The sequence below is a fragment of the Chionomys nivalis genome, chromosome 16, assembly GCF_950005125.1.
Source record: "Chionomys nivalis chromosome 16, mChiNiv1.1, whole genome shotgun sequence".
NCBI classification, from domain to species: Eukaryota; Metazoa; Chordata; class Mammalia; order Rodentia; family Cricetidae; genus Chionomys; species Chionomys nivalis.
In genome coordinates this window covers 22,429,853-22,447,084 of record NC_080101.1, presented here as the reverse complement: position 1 = coordinate 22,447,084, position 17,232 = coordinate 22,429,853, and the positions used below count along the sequence as shown (strand labels likewise).

The window sequence follows — 17,232 nt, the reverse complement described above, 5'->3', positions numbered from 1 at the left end:
CAATGCTTACTGGGTTACTGTTCTATAAATGTTAAGGTTTCTGTTCCTACAAACTCAGATCTCTTTCTTTATTACCTTTAAATGAAATTCATAATGTAACCCACATAAACACATGATTAAAGAAATTAATATGGTACAGAATTTTAATATAAAAGAAAAATAAAGGTCATTTATGATATGAATATTTCATAACTTACATGCTTTGGAATGATTATGTTAGAGACAATATAGTACTCAGGCACTTATATCTACTTATAATGAAGTTGGATTAAAAATATTCATAAGCAGTTTCATACACAAAATCCTCCAAATGAAAATTTAATTTTAATAAAAGTTCATGTAAGATTTTGCTGATATTGAACATATAGTAAAATCAACTTGGTTATAAGATATTGTGTTAGTTAGCAGTTGCTGAATTTGTTAATATGCCATATTTGTGTTTTATACACTGAGACCAATCACTTAAAAAATATTAGTAAGTTTGTTTTTTTGCAAAAAAATTGAAACATACAGAAAATTAAAAGACATGATATGAAAATTTATCGACATTTTCTTCTAGAATTTATGCATATTTTTCTAAATTGGACTGAATGTAATGTATTCTTGCTATATTCATTTTATATTATTTTAAAAGTTTGCACTTAGTTTCATTGATCCTTTTTTAAAAAGGGCAAGTTGTGCGTGATGGCACATGCCTATAATCTCTGAATAGAAGGCAGGGGAGAGCTCCTCGCTAACATGGACTCTGTAGCGAGTCCCTGTCTTAAGAACCCCTATCTCCGAATTCTCGTTTTCAGTATACAACCCTGATTGCTAATGAATGACAATTACTTTTATATATTAATTGGCTGTTTATAATTTTTCTGTAAATATTTTGGCTCGTTTTAAAAGAACATTTGCACTAATATTTAAGTAACAATGATAGCTTGTATCATTTTGTGATACTTTCTCCAAATTTTGAAAATTCATTTACGCTATTTAAAAAATTATTAAAATAACTTTTAGCTGGGCAGTGGTGGTGCACACCTTTAATACCAGCACTTGGGAGGCAGAGGCAGTCGGGTCTCATTGAGTTTGAGGCCAGCCTTGTCTACAAAGCAAGTTCCAGGGTGGCCAGGACTATTACACAGAAAAATCCTGTATTGAAAAACCAAAAATAATTTTTTTAAATTATGTGTATGCATATGTGTCTCTGTGTGGGTATGTGCAAGTGCTCATGGAATCCAGAAGGTATTGAATTGCCTATAGCTGGAGTTACAGTTGCCAGCTGCCTATGTGGGTACTGGGAGCTGAACCCTGGTTCTCTGTATGGGCAGAACATGCTCTTAACTCCTGAGCCATCTCTCTAGCCCCCTGTCTGTGCTGTTATCGACAAGTACAGTCAGTGTCATTTTTCAAATCTCTTCACTGTTGATCCTCATCTGCCGCCTCATTCCTGCTTTATCCTTCGGTGCTCAGTTTGAATTCTCCTCCCTGAGGAGGTTTTCCTTAAACACCCTAGCTTTTAGTACTGGAGGTGGGGCACTGTACCCCCTGTCTGATCTATTGATTCCAAATCACGTGATTCCAAACATGATTTAGCTTTGCATTTTTTTCCCTATTCTAGCAAGATTATAAGATCTCTGAGAACAGAGATGCTGGTGTATTTTCTTGTGTCTTCCTGTTCCTTCCCTGGGACTCTACTACTAGATGTATTGAGTAAAGGAGTTTTAATGATGAGGTGACATCACCAGGCAGCTCTTTATGAACCCTGTCACTGTGACTTTCCTCTTAATATTTCTATGGGTTTTCTTATCAAACAATTAAGTATATGACTCAGGGATGTCCAGTTTCATAAGGGTACCTGGAAATTATTTTCATTTAGGAACGAGAAAAATCTGTGAGACAGAGGCAGGTCCTCTGTCAAACACAGGGGCAACCTGTGCTAGCAGCAGCAGAACGCCAGCAACTCTGCTTTTGTGTTCATGAGTGTGCACTGTGCCATTAATATTTATGCCGAGTTCTGAGAGTCTATTTCTGTTGTTTTGTTCTTTTGCAGTGCCATACAAATTACATTCCTGTCTGTGGATCAAATGGGGATACTTACCAGAATGAATGTTTTCTCAGGAGGGCTGCCTGTAAGCACCAGAAAGACATAACGGTGGTGACGCGTGGACCTTGCTACTCCGGTATGTAGACGGTTAGAAATGGGGCCGCCATGTTTTCCAAGCGGAGACTTTAGCCAGTGTTGTTTGGCTCACATTGCCACAGGGATTGATGGCGATTGGGGGAGTTTTATTCATATTTTATGTTGCTGCTGCTTAAGGGGGGGTGATTTTTTTTTAAAGATTTATTTATTTATTATGTATACAACATTCTGCCTCCATGTATGCCCACATGCCAGAAGAGGGTGCCAGATCTCATTACAGATGGTTGTGAGCCACCATGTGGTTGCTGGGAATTGAACTCAGGACCTCTGGAAGAGCAGCCAGTGCTCTTAACCTCTGAGCCATCTCTCCAGCCCCCCGGGCTGGGGGGGGGGTGATTTTTGTATTGACTGTATGCCAGTTTTGTATGAGGATGTCACATATTCTTTCCTTGATAACCCAGACATTGAACAAATGTAATTTGGAGCTGGGAACTGGCATGGGATAGGTCTCTTTTTCTTTCTTTCTTTCTTTCTTTCTTTCTTTCTTTCTTTCTTTCTTTCTTTCTTTCTTTCTTTCTTTCTTTCTTTCTCTTCTTCCTTCCTTCCTTCCTTCCTTCCTTCCTTCCTTCCTTCCTTCCTTCCTTCCTTCCTTCCTCCCTCCCTCCCTCCCTCCCTCCCTCCCTCCCTCCCTCCCTCCCTCCCTCCCTCCCTCCCTCCCTCCCTCTTTCTTTCTTTCTTTCTTTCTTTCTTTCTTTCTTTCTTTCTTTCTTTCTTTCTTCTTTCTTTCTTTCTTTCTTTCTATATTTGAGATGCTTGTCTCCAGAAAATCTCTATGAGCGTTTCAAATTGTGTTTCTTTCCAAATTATTTTCTCCTTTCCACCCAGCACCCCAAGCCTCCTTATTACTCCCTCATTTCACCTTTCTGAATTGGTGGTAGTTGGTTCCGGGAGGCCTTCCTGTGCGTTGCTTCCCGGTGTTTGAGGTGGAGGTGGAGTTGCAGGTTAGGTACTGGAATTACTGTGTAGAGGCCAGTGGTAAAGATGGGGGCTGATCCTGTCTCCATTTACTTCCTTTTCCGATTATGCTACAGTGTTTAAAGTTCTCCCTCTTAATAAATGCGAAGGCTTTAGGACCAACTGTAAGTTAGTGGGCATAGTCCCTAACACTGCTCTCCCTGGGGTTACCAGTTTGTTCAGGAAGTTCCCCAATCTGTCCTATGGTATAATTTTCTAGAAGGACTCATAAAACTCAATAAAAATTATTATAGTTATGATTCATTTCACAGAAAAGATACACTTAAAATTGGCCAAAGAGCAGATTCTGGGATAGGTCCAAGGATTCATGGATGGCCTTACTTCCTCATGGAATGCTGTCCACCGGGAAAGCTGAGGTTTGGTGCCGAGTTTTATAGGGGCCTTCATTACATAAGTGGGGTTTGTTGGTGAATTGTTCGTGTGGTTGATCTTAGACGCTAAATCAGTGCTTTTCAACCTGTGGGTCGGGACCCCTCTGGCAAATCTTTGCCTCTAAACACATTTGCGTTACAGTTCATAGCAGTAGCAAAACTGCAGTTTCGAAGCAAATGAAAATTTTATGGTTAGGGGTCACCACGACGTGAGGAACTGCACTAAAGGGGGACACAGCATGGGGAAGATTGAGAACCACTGCTCTCTACCCTCTAACACTGTCTGACCCCAAAGCTCCCATTCTAAATTACCCAGCTGAGCTTTCTTTTCCTTTCTTCTGTGTGCATGAGTGTGTAATATATGCACATATGTGTGCAGGTACACTCCTCCGTGTGTGGATGTGTGAAAACCAGAGGGAGACATCTGCTATCTTCCTTTGTTTCTATTTTATTTATGGGTATGAGCGTTTCACCTACTTGTCTGTAAGTGGACCACGTCTGTGCAGGGCCCTAGAATGTCAGAAGAGGGTGCTGACGCTTTTGGAACCGGAGTTGAAGGTCCTGGGAAGTAAACTCAGGTCCTCTGTAATGCAGTAAACGCTCTTGACCGCGGAGTGTTCTTCCAGATCCTTCATCTTATTTCTTGGAGATACGGTCACACCACATTGGAAATCACTGTTGTATAGTTGGACTGGCTGGCCAGGAGGCTTCCAGGAGCTGTTTGCTCTGCCTCCCCAGTACTAGTGTTCCTGGAGCATGGTGCCACATCAGGTTTTTTAAATGCACATGTTGGGGGTTCAAACTCAGATCCTCAGGCTTGCTCTTGGTAGTGCAGCTGGCCCTCATACTGTGAGATGTGACTTGCCCGCTCTTCAGTTCTGATGTGGAACTTGTTCCTAACAGACACTCCTATCAGATATGCTACAAAGCACTGCCCAGAGACATAGCTCACATATCAGACCTCTTTGGACAAGGAGAAATGTTTTTACTATACACAAAATAATCTTAGGTGCTGAGAGAAAGTACTGTGTTGCTTTTAGGCTGTCATGTGATCTCCTCAGATACTTCTCTAAGTACATTGCGCTTCACAGGCTTGCTCTCGACATTTTTGGGAATCTTCCTGATGACATATTAATCATTTATGAGGAGCATGCGCTTAAGACACCACATATTTGATAGGCAGTGAATGTTAAACAGGAGGTAGAGGGGAGATTGCAAAGAACACTGAACCAGGAGGAGAAGGCCCCACTTTAAAGTTATCCCAGCCTTTATTTACCGTGTAACCGTGTGCCGGTCACTTAGACTCTCTGAACTCCATTCCCTACATCCTTACATGGGTGTTAGTTTTCTGGGCTTGTTAGGCTTGGGAACACCAAGGCCATGAGGTGCCGTGTTGATGTGGTTTGCTGGCTGGGCCATGTTTTCACGTCATTCAGGCTTGGAAAGTGTCCTCTTCTGTGAATTAGAAATATTTTCTCTTTTAATTCCTCAGAAAAACCTTTTCTTAGGCTTTATGATTTCTCCTCTGAAGTCTTTCTCATGACGTCTCTGGGAAGTGTGTTATATCTTCTATGTACTTATACATGGAATATGCAGCATTTCATTTATCTGACATACTTGCCTATAGCCACACAAGTGCTTTCTTAACCAGAAGGTGATGTGTCCTGTCCAGGGATGCATGACACCACCTAAGGGCTGGGATGGACTCTTGGCTGTATGTACTACTGATAAAATTCCACAAGGAGAACGCCACTGTGTTAACAGAGTAGTCATAGTGTTTAATGTATTTAGGAATTCTTAATGGCCACACAAGTTGTGAGACTTAATATTTTCTAAAATTGGCCGTGGCTTGCACAAAGGTTTAGGATGAGTGTCTCGTGTATTAGGAGTGTGCCTTATTTACTCTGTAATTCTGTCGCAGTGCACATGTATCCGGTTAATATCTATTAAATGAAAGGGAGAAGGGTCAGTTTTCCTAAGGAAATATGGTTGTAAGTTTTTATAAATTCAGTTCTCATTCTCCTCCTCCTTTTCCGTTCCCACACTTTTTCCCCTCTTTCCTTTCAGGAGACATCCTTAAGTGATTGACTAGATAAAAGCTGAACACATTTGAAAACTCTCCAAAATGCACAGAATTTATATACCATGACGTGTGCTTTCTAGTTCCCCATTGCTTTCTAGTTCCCCCGTTGCTTTCTAGTTCCCCATTGCTTTCTAGTTCCCCATTGCTTTCTAGTTCCCCCGTGGCTTTCTAGTTCCCCCGTTGCTTTCTAGTTCCCCCGTTGCTTTCTAGTTCCCCCGTGGCTTTCTAGTTCCCCCGTGGCTTTCTAGTTCCCCCGTGGCTTTCTAGTTCCCCCGTGGCTTTCTAGTTCCCCCGTTGCTTTCTAGTTCCTCTGTTGCTGCATAGCTTAGGGCTTGGCTACTGCTTGACGGAGTCTGGAGGGAACGGACCCGTAGTGTTCTGTTATTCAGTATTATCTTCTATTCTATAGGCCATTTGAAGAATAGAATTAATTCCCTGGGTCAAGACATCATTTCCCCTGTAGAGTTCTGGCTAAAGTGTCAAAATCTTCATCTGCCATCTCTGTTTTATTTTTAACCGTTACAGCTCCATGCTGATATGACAGAACCGCCTATTTTCACCATGTGTTACGAATTGGTTTTTGAGCACTATAAAATAAAATTTTAGGGTTTAGAATGTGACTCAGTGGTAGAGCGATTGCCTAGTGTGTACAAGACCCTGCACTACAAAAAAATTTAAATTTGTGCACTAATTACATTTTAGATGGATTTCTCTCTGAGATTTATCCTGAATAGATTTCCTGGAGGAGCTAATTTTATCAGTCCTATGCAGATTCAACCCTGAGGTTTTCCTCGCTAAACCTTAGGGGTTTTTCTTTAAAGCCTTTTGGCCTCTGGTCTGCATCCACAAATTTGATTTAAGAAGACTTTTGGAGCCAGGCTCAGCTTTTATCTTTCTAATAAAAGCAGTTTGTTCAGTATTTCTCTCCAGCCCTAACAAAATTAAAATTTCCCTTTTCTTTTTAAATGAGTGGGCTAGTCGTTTCTCTTTAGCTGTTCCTAGTATTTTTTAGTCATGGTACTTGGGATCGGAGTAGTTCCTGGATGTGCTGGCTTCAGAGACAGAAGAAAAGTACTTAGTCTATAAGGAATACTGATGGTTGTGTGTCTAGGTTACCTACTTGGGAGAGCCTAAAGTAGGCATGAAAATAAGCTTAACTCTTAGAAATTTGAGAAAAGGAATGTCATGAATGTCATGGTTTTACTTTTGATAAGAAAAGTTACTATCTGAAAAGATGAAGTTTCTGGGAGAGATGTTTACATTTGCTGTTTTTTTTTTCCCTCAGATAATGGCTCTGGATCTGGAGAAGGAGGTGAGTTTCACATGCTTTGCTATTGGAGACGGTTTCATTTTGTAGTGCAGGCTGGTTTGGAAATCACTTTGTAGTGCAGCTTTCACCTTGAACTCACACCGGTCCTCCTGTCTCAGCCTCTGAAGTGCTTGCACCCCAGGTGTGATCCTCTAAGCTCAGCTCAGATACTTCTTAATGGTCTTTGTTTTTCTTTGATTTTTCTTAACTCTAAGATACGATTCACATGTATAGGACTCACTCATTTGAAGTTCGGAGTTTAAGGACTTAGTGTGTGTCAAGTTAGGGACGCATTGCCACCAACAACCTTACAGGAAGCCCTGCCCCCTGGCCACCAGGCCTGCCTTGGCTCTCCCTCTTAACCATAGACAGTCTTGGCTCCGTGCAATCTCCACTGAAGGATTGTTGTCAGACTAAAGGGAACCCATCGTAGCTCCTGTTAAACTGAGGTGACACAAGCTGACTTCTGTACAGAATTGTCCACACAAGTGATTTTTATCATGAAACATTGTTCAAATCTTTTTTATTCTTTGCTTCCAATTTTTTGTTACTCATAAGGATGTGTGTGTGCGTGTGTGTGTGTGTGTGTTTAGAATAACAGGGTCAAAAGTTCCAGAGTAAGTTGTGCCCAGATAAGGCAGATAAGGGAAACCCTGCGGGACAACTTTGGTGGAATTAAGAATTAAATTTAAACCTTTAAAACTTTCTGTATCTCAAATAAAAGCATCTCTGGTGTTTAAAAATGTCATATTTGGTAATATCATTAAAAGACCAGAACTGAGGAAGACTAATCATCATCGTTTAATGAGGCTGCAAATATTACTATCTATTCTATGCAAAGTAATATTTGAGGTACCCTGAGGATATATTAAAAGAACATTCCTTGGGAAAATTAAGTCCAAATACAAACCACGGTTATGATCCTAACCATAGGAAACCTTGTTCTGGGCCACTCCTTCCTCTGTCTTTGATAGGATCCTAAAGTTTCCGAGTTGGAAGGAACTTTGAAGGACTGTAGAGAATGGAACATTTATGGGGAGGAATTCAAGGATGGGAGTTGCAGCCAGAAGGAAAATGATAAAAGCAACGAACAATAGGATTTGATTTAAATGGATGTGTTTAAGCAGGAGCTTTGTAATCATGTGTGAAAGCTAACTTCATGAATTTTAGATCTGAGAGCAAGAAAGGATTTTTAAGAGATCATGTGGCCTGCTCCCCGTGGTCATTGTTCCATTAAGAGACTCAGATGCTCCCAAGATTTACTAATATCCTACCGTCCTGTCTTGCTGAGTAGGGAGGTTGTTCTCAGCCCTCAAGAGAACGTTGCCTTGGAAAGGCTTAGTGGTTTGCTCAGCCTTTCCCAATGTCTTGATGGTTCTGAGGCCTCAAAGTTATTAACTGTGGCTATCATTGCAATCTGTTTGGGTATTCATTTGCACTTGAGGAGTGTTTCCAGTCAGAGAGCAGGCAGATGGCATACATGGGAAGGTTAGGTGTTACTGAGGACTTGGGTTTTGATCAGTTCTTCACTGTCTGGGGCCCTGCTGTAGAATTCTGTGACATACCAAGTCTCGCGAGGCTGAAATCCTTCCTCACTGCTGACTCCTGGCTCTCTTTCAGCGAGCTGCAAAGATCCACTCTAGTTGAGGCCCACACTGTACAGGATGCTCTTGTTTGGGGGATGTGAGTCCTTTGGGGGTTAGTGACAAGTGCTTCTTTTGTTGCTGGGAAAGAGACTCACAGATTTCTGCATCTGAGTATTCGTGCCGGGTGGGCCAAGTAGAGACAGGGGGAGGGGCTTCATAAGGGCGCCCCCTTCCTCGTTCAAAATTGGAGACAAATATTTCTGTTAACTCTGGAGTTAGTTTTTATGTGTTTAGAACGTTGGGCATGGAGTGGACGTGAGGGAAAGGTGACGGTTAAGTTCTAAGTGTGGTCCAGCATGTCTGGACCTCAGCTTATACAGGCTTCTTTAGGAAGGGTAGCACAAGCTGGATTTTTGCTCGTTTTGTTTTCTTTTATTCAGTGTTAAATAGTAATTCTTTAGAAATGTAGTTTATTAAACCTCCTGTATTGTTCCTCACACACAGCCCAAGAGGTTATTTTACAAACAGCGCTGTGGCGTGGAATATGTCATTCAGTAGTGGCAGCAGTTTGTGGCTCCCACTTGGAGGACTTTTTAGAAGTGATCCTCTCCAGAAGCTTGGGTGCGTTTTCCTTCAGAACAAGATAATGACTCCTGAAAACTTGAAGCCGATCTGCAAAGGATCCATCCCAACTTTGGGTTGAAAGTTTAACTTTTCTGTTTAAACAGAGGAGGAAGGCTCCGGAGCAGAGGCTCCCAGGAAACATTCCAAGTGTGGACCGTGCAAATACAAAGCTGAGTGTGACGAGGATGCGGAAAACGTTGGGTGAGTCGTAGCGGATGGGACTAAGTGCTTTTCAGAGTACTCCTTGGCGTGATGCTACGGGAGGTTCTGCGCATGCGTCCTTGCATTTCAGCCTGTTACTGCGAGTCTGACTCTTTTTTAAGTTGATGTCATACAATGACTGTTTAAATAAGTTGTGTATCCGAATGAGAATTCATTTATAGTTTTTTGAGTTTTATCTGTGTTCTTTAAAAATAATTTTGTTTATATTAATATCGATGCAGTCATCAAAACTTGTTTTGAATCGTCCCATTCCACTCTTGTTAGTATCTGTACCGAACAGCTTCTGTTTGGTCTCTTGCAGTTTTTATGCAAAAACTTAATCATCTGTTTCAGTGCACTGAGAATAAGAAAAATTGCAAAAATTTAGCTGTATTATTAACTATTTTCTATCATTGAAATTTACTCTTATAAATCTCAGTTTTACAGTTCGTTTTTCTTATCCATGTTCCGCCCTCACCAAGGTGTGAGTTTAGTGGCTCACAGACTAATCCAGTTCCCTCCCCGTTCCCTGTAAGGAGTGTTCATGGGTAGACTAGTAATAACACTGGCATTTATCAGGGTCGAGCTTGAGTTCCTGTCATCTATGTCTGGGAAGTCTCATTCTTCGGTTTTCCTATGGTTCTTAATTTGTGCATGTCTGATTTTCAGAGCTTTGCTGTTGGCTTCAGGGTTTGACAGTGAGGTGTATTCTTCTTTATTTCCTCTGTTTGCTCCAGTGTGGATCCAGCAACACCCACTTTTACAGAGATTATCTCTTTTGTACACATTTTTGGTTTCAGGTCCTATGTTTTATTCAGTGCTGAAATGTTTTTCATCAGAACAGTGTATTAATTAGCATAATGCCCAGAGTGAGTTTATGAGTCAAGACCATTCCATTTTCAGTGTTTGTGGCATTTAGTAAAATTAAATGCTTGGTAGTTTACCTTATGTGTATACGATAAACAGATTGAGGAAAGCGACTTCATAAATCTTTTTTTAATTAATTAATTTATTTATTTAAGACTTCTGCCTTCTCCCCGCCACCGCCTCCCATTTCCCTCTCCTTCCCCCAATCAACTCCCCCTCCCTCATCAGCCCGAAGAGCAGTCAGGGTTCCCTGCCCTGTGGGAAGTCCAAGGATCTCCCACCTCCTTCCAGGTCTAGTACAGTAAGGTGTGCATCCAAACAGCCTAGGCTCCCACAAAGCCAGTACATGCAGTAGGATCAAAACCCATTGCCATTGTTCTTGACTTCTCAGCAGTCCTCATTGTCTGCTATGTTCAGCGAGTCCGGTTTTATCCCATGCTTTTTCAGACCCAGTCCAGCTGGCCTTGGTGAGTTCCCGATAGAACATCCCCATTGTCTCAGTGTGTGGGTGCACCCCTCACGGTCCTGAGTTCCTTGCTCGTGCTCTCTCCTTCTGCTCCTCATTTGGACCTTGGGATTTCAGCCTGGTGCTCCAAGACTTCATAAATCTTAATGTGTTGTTTTTGCACACTGTTTATGTCCATCACAGTGATGTGATGTGGGAGAATCTTTTTTTTTTTTTTTTTTTTAAATCCAAAGTAGACAGTGACCCATAGGACGAGAGAGAAATGATATGTACTTCCAGAATAAAAATAATGCACTGTCTTTCTTCTGATGTTACTAATGATAAGGCGTGATGACACAGCAGTGTGAGTGCATGTGCGTGTGTAATTACTCCTTTCATTACTTGTTCTTAGGACAGTTTTATAATAGTGTTCATAGACTGCATAGCTTCCCGTGATTGATTGGCTGGTGTATTGGTCTGTTTTTATTCCCTTAACAATACCTCTCTATTCAGCCCTGTTTTATACATTTCTCAGCTGTCATTTTTTTTATGCTTAAATAGAAAGAGATAGAAGATTTGAAACTGAAACAGATTCCATTTAGTCTCAAAAGTGGCTCCAAATAAGACATCTGAATGCCCACCTTTGTGTGACTGCCTCCCCTCCCCCGAAGATGCACACGTTCCCCATTTGAGAAAATTAGTTTTGTGTGTGTCTTTTTATCTGCAAGTTTTGTGGCCACTGTTTATTTTGCAGAGACCAGCTCTGTGTAACGGGAAGTGGGCACCAACCAGGGAGGGTCTTACCTGCGGGCAGAGGAGCACATGGACTGAGATGAATAGCCAAGACCAGGCAGGGAAAGGATGGGACCCTAGGAAAATGTTGAGGACATGATTGACATCTCTGTCCAGAAAATGGGTGGTGAAGCTAAAGTACTTGATGCTACTGTAGATAGCAACAAAAGGGAATTTATTTATAGGCTAGTCTTTTATCTATAAACTACTACTGATTATGGGTATAACAATGTTGAATTTTCCTAATTTTCTTTTAAATGGGCTTTGATTCTAAGAAAGCTATCTGTGGAGGTTTTTAAGATTCTTCAAGGCAGCAACAGAGAGCTTCTGGTATAGAATCCAACAACATGCAGAAATATGACAGTAGTTAATAGCTTTACATTTTAAGAAATATATTCCTTTAAATTACGTGCATATGGGTGTGTCTGTGTTGGTGTGATGAGAGCAGGTTCCCGCAGAAGCCACCCACTCTCCCTCTGTTATGTACTTGGGGGGTAGGAAAGGCTCAGTGGGTAAGGTGGCTTGCTCTGCAAGCATAAGGACATGAGTTTGAATCCCCAGCACTCATGTAAACAATCTGGGCATGGCTGCATGCGTTGAACTGGGGGCTTTCTTCCGAGTTGGGTATGGCCCTGGAGCAACTAAGTAAGTAACTGGAGGTTTACTTACATCCTGATCCTCATGCAGGAGGCAGAGAGAGTGGAGGAGGAGAGAGACTGGGCCTGGCTTTCAAAGCCCACCCCCAGAGACACACCCCCTCCAACAAGGCCACACCTCCTAGTTCTTCCTAAATAATCCACCAATTGGGAACCTAGCATACAAATATTGGGCCTTTGGGAGCCATTTTCATTCAGACTACCACACCCTCCTTGCTTAAGATGCTCGTCAGGCATTTGCCGTAGCAGTGAGCAAAGTAACTGATCCTGTGGTGGTCCACAAATTGACCTCATAATCCACGGCTTCTCTGACGTGCGGTTAGAAAGATAATGTTCTCAAACATAACTATCATAGCTAGAGATCTTGCATAGTTTTAGATATGGGTATCTATTAAAATGTTTTATCTTTTCTCACTTAAGATCTTTCCTGCCAGAAGAAATGCTGCATAATCTGTCTAGTTTCTTACATTTAAGGTTCTTTCTATTGTTAATAGATACATTTTGGGGGGAAAAAAAGCAAAGCAAGAAACAAGACTGGGAAGAAGGAATAGTGGTACTATGGAAATTAATTTTGTGCTCTTAAGAGAAATAGCTATGTTTTTAACTTCAGCTGCTTCAATGGATATTTAGTTAATTACACTGTATAATTTTCTCCCTCCCTTTTCTTTAAAATTACATTTTTATTTTATTTTTGCTTATGTATGTGTGTATATCTGCATTGTGTTATGTATGTGTGGATGTCTTCTGAGGACACGAGGGTGTTGGATGTTGCCTGGTGTGGGTAGTCTTGTCCTCTGACAGAGCAGCAGCGCTCTGACCACAAGTCATTCCTCCAGCCACGCCCTACTCCTTTTAAAGTCTGTGTTTGTGTGGGATGTGTGTTTATGTTTGCATGCCATGACCCGTGTGGAGGTCAGAGAGAGAGGACAACACTGGGTGTTACTTCCGCCTTGTTTGAGATAGGAGCTCCTGTGGGTTTGTTGTTTCTCTGTGACTGCATGTGCCAGCTACCTGGCCTTTGAACTTCTAGAATTCCCCTGTCTCTGCCTCTCATCTCATGAAACACTGAGATTACAGACCTCTGCTTGTCTTTCTGAGATTCTGGGGATTAGAACTAGGTTCTCACGCTTGCTTGTCAAGCACTTTACCACTGAGCCATGACCCAGCCTCCTCCTTCCCACTTCAAACTCCCAAGTGTTAGAATTACAGCTACATGCTGCCGTGTCTGACTTTCCTTATTTTCTCGAGTAGAATATCTACATTTTAACACTTTCTTGAAGTTTTTTACCTAATATTCCCATAAGCTTTTCTAGCAATGGGAAGTCAAGGAAGTACTGTCCTGATTTTACAGGGGAGGGTGAGCCCAGCAGCTGCAGAAGCAGAGCACAGGCCCGTGACAAAGAACGTACCCAGTGTGCCGTATGTCTGTGACACCGGCGTGTTCTTAGAGCGTTCTGGTTGGCAGTTTCACTGTTATACGTGAAATGCCATTCTGCTTTGTGGTTTGTGTTCTTATCTTTGTTTTTAAAGTAATTTTTTGGAGGGGAAATGGGGAGATAGCTCAGTTGGTAAAGTACTTGATGTATTAGTGTGTGGACCTGAGTTTGATCCCAACACTTAAAAATATGGGTATGGTGGTGCATACTTGGTCAGCCATTCTAGATCTATCTGTGAGCTCTAGTTCCTAGGAAGAGACTGTCTCAACAAGGTGGATGGTTTCTGAGGAACAACTCCTGAAGTTGACCTTTGGCCTCCACATGCACAAGCACACATGTGTCTGTGCACCTGTAAACAGATGAACACACACACACTCTCTCTCTTTCTGGGTCTGGGGGTAGTTCAGTTGCTAGAGTGTTTGCCTAAGCCAGGGTTCAGTCCTCCAGTCCCCTGCGCTTCATAAACAGAATTTGGAGGAATGTGCCTGCAATCCCAGCACTCAGGAAGAAATGGAGCCATAAGGATCTGAAGTTCAGGGTCCTTCTCAGTCACACAGTGAATTTGAGGCCAGCCTGGGTAACATGAAACTCTGTCTTAAAAACAAAACAGTCAACCAACCAACCAACCAAACCAACCCAAAAAGCAAAGCAGAAAGTTTTCTTCTCTTCTGTCAGGTTGCTAAGTGTTGCGTATGGGTACTGCTGGTGCGTCTTGCTGGTGAACTCGACTGACGTTTGTGTCTCTGCCTCCTCCGACAGGAAACAAAACACGTGTGTGAACAGCATCTAGTGTAGGAATAACTTCATGCCAAATGAGCTCCCGCTGTTTCTTCTCAGCAGCCTTTGTGATCTCTCTTGTGTGTCCCTCCTTTCTTGCTCGCTTGCTGGCTATTTTCAGTCATTTATAATTTAAGTTACTGGGGAAGAGATGGCCTGGCCTTAGCAATTAAGAATACTTGCTGATGGGGCTGGAGATATGGCTCAGCAGTTAAGAGCACTGATTGCTCTTTCAGAGGACCTGGGTTCAATTCCCAGCACCCACATGGCAGCTCACAGCTGTCTGAAAATGCAGTTCCACAAGATCTGACACCTTCACACCAATGCACATAAAATAAAGTTAAATAAATCATTAAAAATATTTTAAGAAAAGAATACTTGCTGATCTTGCACTGCACCCCAAAATAGTTCCTGGCACCCAGGTTGGGTAGTTCCCACCACCTATAATTCTAGTGCTAGGGAAATTCGACTCCCTCTTCTGGTATCTGTAGGAATCTGCCCTCATCTGCACATACCCAGACACAGGCACACACACAAGTACAGATAACTTAAAAATAAAAATCATCCAAATTAAATAACTTTTGAGGTCCTTTCCCTTCTTCCTGAGGCAGACTGGTTTTCCTGGGGTGCAGTGAGCGTTGCCTGGGTTCTGGTGGCTGTGTTCATCATTACTTAACTTTTGAGTTTGTATGTGGAGGTATATGGGTAAGGTCCCAAGAACAGCAGCTCCCTCGTGAGGTTTAGTACTCAGTGCGACAGCTGTGAAGTGTGGGGACCTCTTAGAGGGCCGCCTCAGTCTTAAAGCTTGCAACCAGCATGCCTGCTGCAGCATTCTGTTTCTAAACTGCGTGCTCTTAGTATTATTCCCCACCCGTCTCCCTTTCCTTGGTGGCTTATCGAATTTGTCCAAGGCTTCAGGTATTGCTGCAAGACAGCTACAGGCCATTCCTCTGAACAGTGTGGTTACTAACGATAGGACTTCTTCCCTTCAGTGCTTTTATGTACCTGACCCAAATCTCTGCCCAGGAATGGTCTGAGGCATTCGTAGACTCCCCATGCATGAAACCAGTACAGGTGAGCTATCAAAGTCCCCAAATGCTCTCTTTGAGCTGCGTATGCTGAGCTTTATGGAAATGGTCTCTGCTTTTCTGCCTATTTCATGCGGTCTGCTCTGGGGCTGCTGATTCCATTTTACCCCTGTGTGACATAAGTATCTGAGAGACACTTAGAGAACTGTACAGGGGTGTGGCGTGGCAGACATCATCGATAGATAGCCGCTTAATCCGCCTGCTGGACATCTTAGCGTGCTGCCAGTTTCTGTTGTGGCAGATTTCGGGGCAACGTTACAGTGTGAATGCTCCCCTTCCAGGTACAGTGGAATCTTCCCCTTGGCTAAAAAAGGGTGATGCTACGCACTTCCTTTCTGAAAAAGCTTTATGTATTTTTCATAATTTTCTTCTTTTCTACTCTATTTCCACGTAGAAATGACAGTGAGTGCTGTCATTTGGCATTGCCTGATTCTGGACATAAAGAATAGTAGACTTAAAAGTAATTTAAGGGAATCACAAGGCTCCCCCCCCCCCCATCTAGCTGAGCGGCATCTGGCAGTTGATGGCTGCGGTGGGGAGGGAGAAGTGGCGAATTTTCTTCAGAGGTGCAACCTTTGATAAGTTGCCTATGATGCAGTAATAACCCCACACCCGCGCTAATGCAAGCAACCATGATTACACTCAGTGGGTCTTTAAGAAAAAGACACGGCAGTGGGATGGACCCTTCTTCAGAAGAAGGGCTCCAGAGGGAATGAGAGGGAGCGTAAGAGAGGACAAGGGGACGAATATGATAAGTGACATTGGATATGTGAATGAAATGGTCGGAGAATAAAAGTCAATTAGTTTAATGAATTTGTACTGTTATCCCTTAGATTACAGTAGAAACTTCTTTCTCTGCTGGTAATAGGAAACAGATACTATTCAGTGGCAGTTTATGCAAAGTGTAATCCGGATGCTAGCAAGGACAGGTTCTTTTGTAGAAATAACTCCTAACAGTTGGCATTAAAGGTTTCTCCAGATAGATCTGCCTTTAAGGCACAGGGCTTCCTGTCCCACAGCCTCTTGTCTTCTGAATGATCATTCATAGTGTCTCTGGAGACTTTTCTTCCTTTACTTTATCCCTGGTATTCTTTGTCTGGAGTCCCATACTTGTTTTTTTATTTTAAGTCATATTCCTTCTGGGTTGAGATGTGGTGTGAATTAGGTAGAATGTCACCACCTCTTCTTGGAAGCATTTTCCATGGTCTTTATGAGTTCTTCCTTCGTCTTGAAGAACAACATCTGTGTGACACCATGTTTATATTGCGGGACCATTGTTTGTGAGGTCCTGGGACCTGGCACTCTGCTCTAAGGTTATTGCTAAGACATCATGACCAAGACAGTTTATAAAAGAAAGCATCATTTGGGATTTACAGTTTCAGTGGGTTAGTCCGTGACCATCGTGGCTGGTGGCATGGCGGCAGGCAGCCACGGCACTGGAGCAGCACATCTTGAGACACAACCACGAGGCAGAGAGAGAGAGAGAGGAGAACTAACTGGGAATGGTGTGGGTTTTGAAACCTCAGAGCCTACCCCCCAGTGACACCCCTACTCTGATAAGGCCAAGCCTCCTAACCTTGCCAAACAACTGGGGACCAAGCATTCAAACGTATGAGCCCATGGGGGCCGTTCTCATTCACACCACCACAGGTTGGGAACTTAAGGGTGGTCCTTCGTTGTTTGTTAAGTTGATAGCAGCGCTCAGTGGTTTGGAGCAGTTATTCACTTAGAGCTGCCTGTGAGGATTTAATGTATTGAGTTTGTGGCAGGTTTGATTAGGTGTTTGTTAAATCTAAATCAGCTCACCTGAACTAGTTGAAGTCAGTGTTTTCTT

At 42.5% G+C, this 17,232-nt stretch overlaps 1 protein-coding gene across 1 annotated transcript in view; it reads left to right on the top strand.

The window, feature by feature from the left end:
* Positions 1-17,232, top strand: part of Tmeff1 (transmembrane protein with EGF like and two follistatin like domains 1) — an 80,518-nt gene that overhangs the window by 22,475 nt on the left and 40,811 nt on the right. Inside the window, exons 3-5 of the mRNA XM_057790656.1 lie at positions 2,039-2,168; positions 6,903-6,929; positions 9,241-9,337. Of these exons, the coding sequence (XP_057646639.1) occupies positions 2,039-2,168; positions 6,903-6,929; positions 9,241-9,337 (254 nt within the window). The remainder of the gene's footprint in view (positions 1-2,038; positions 2,169-6,902; positions 6,930-9,240; positions 9,338-17,232) is intronic.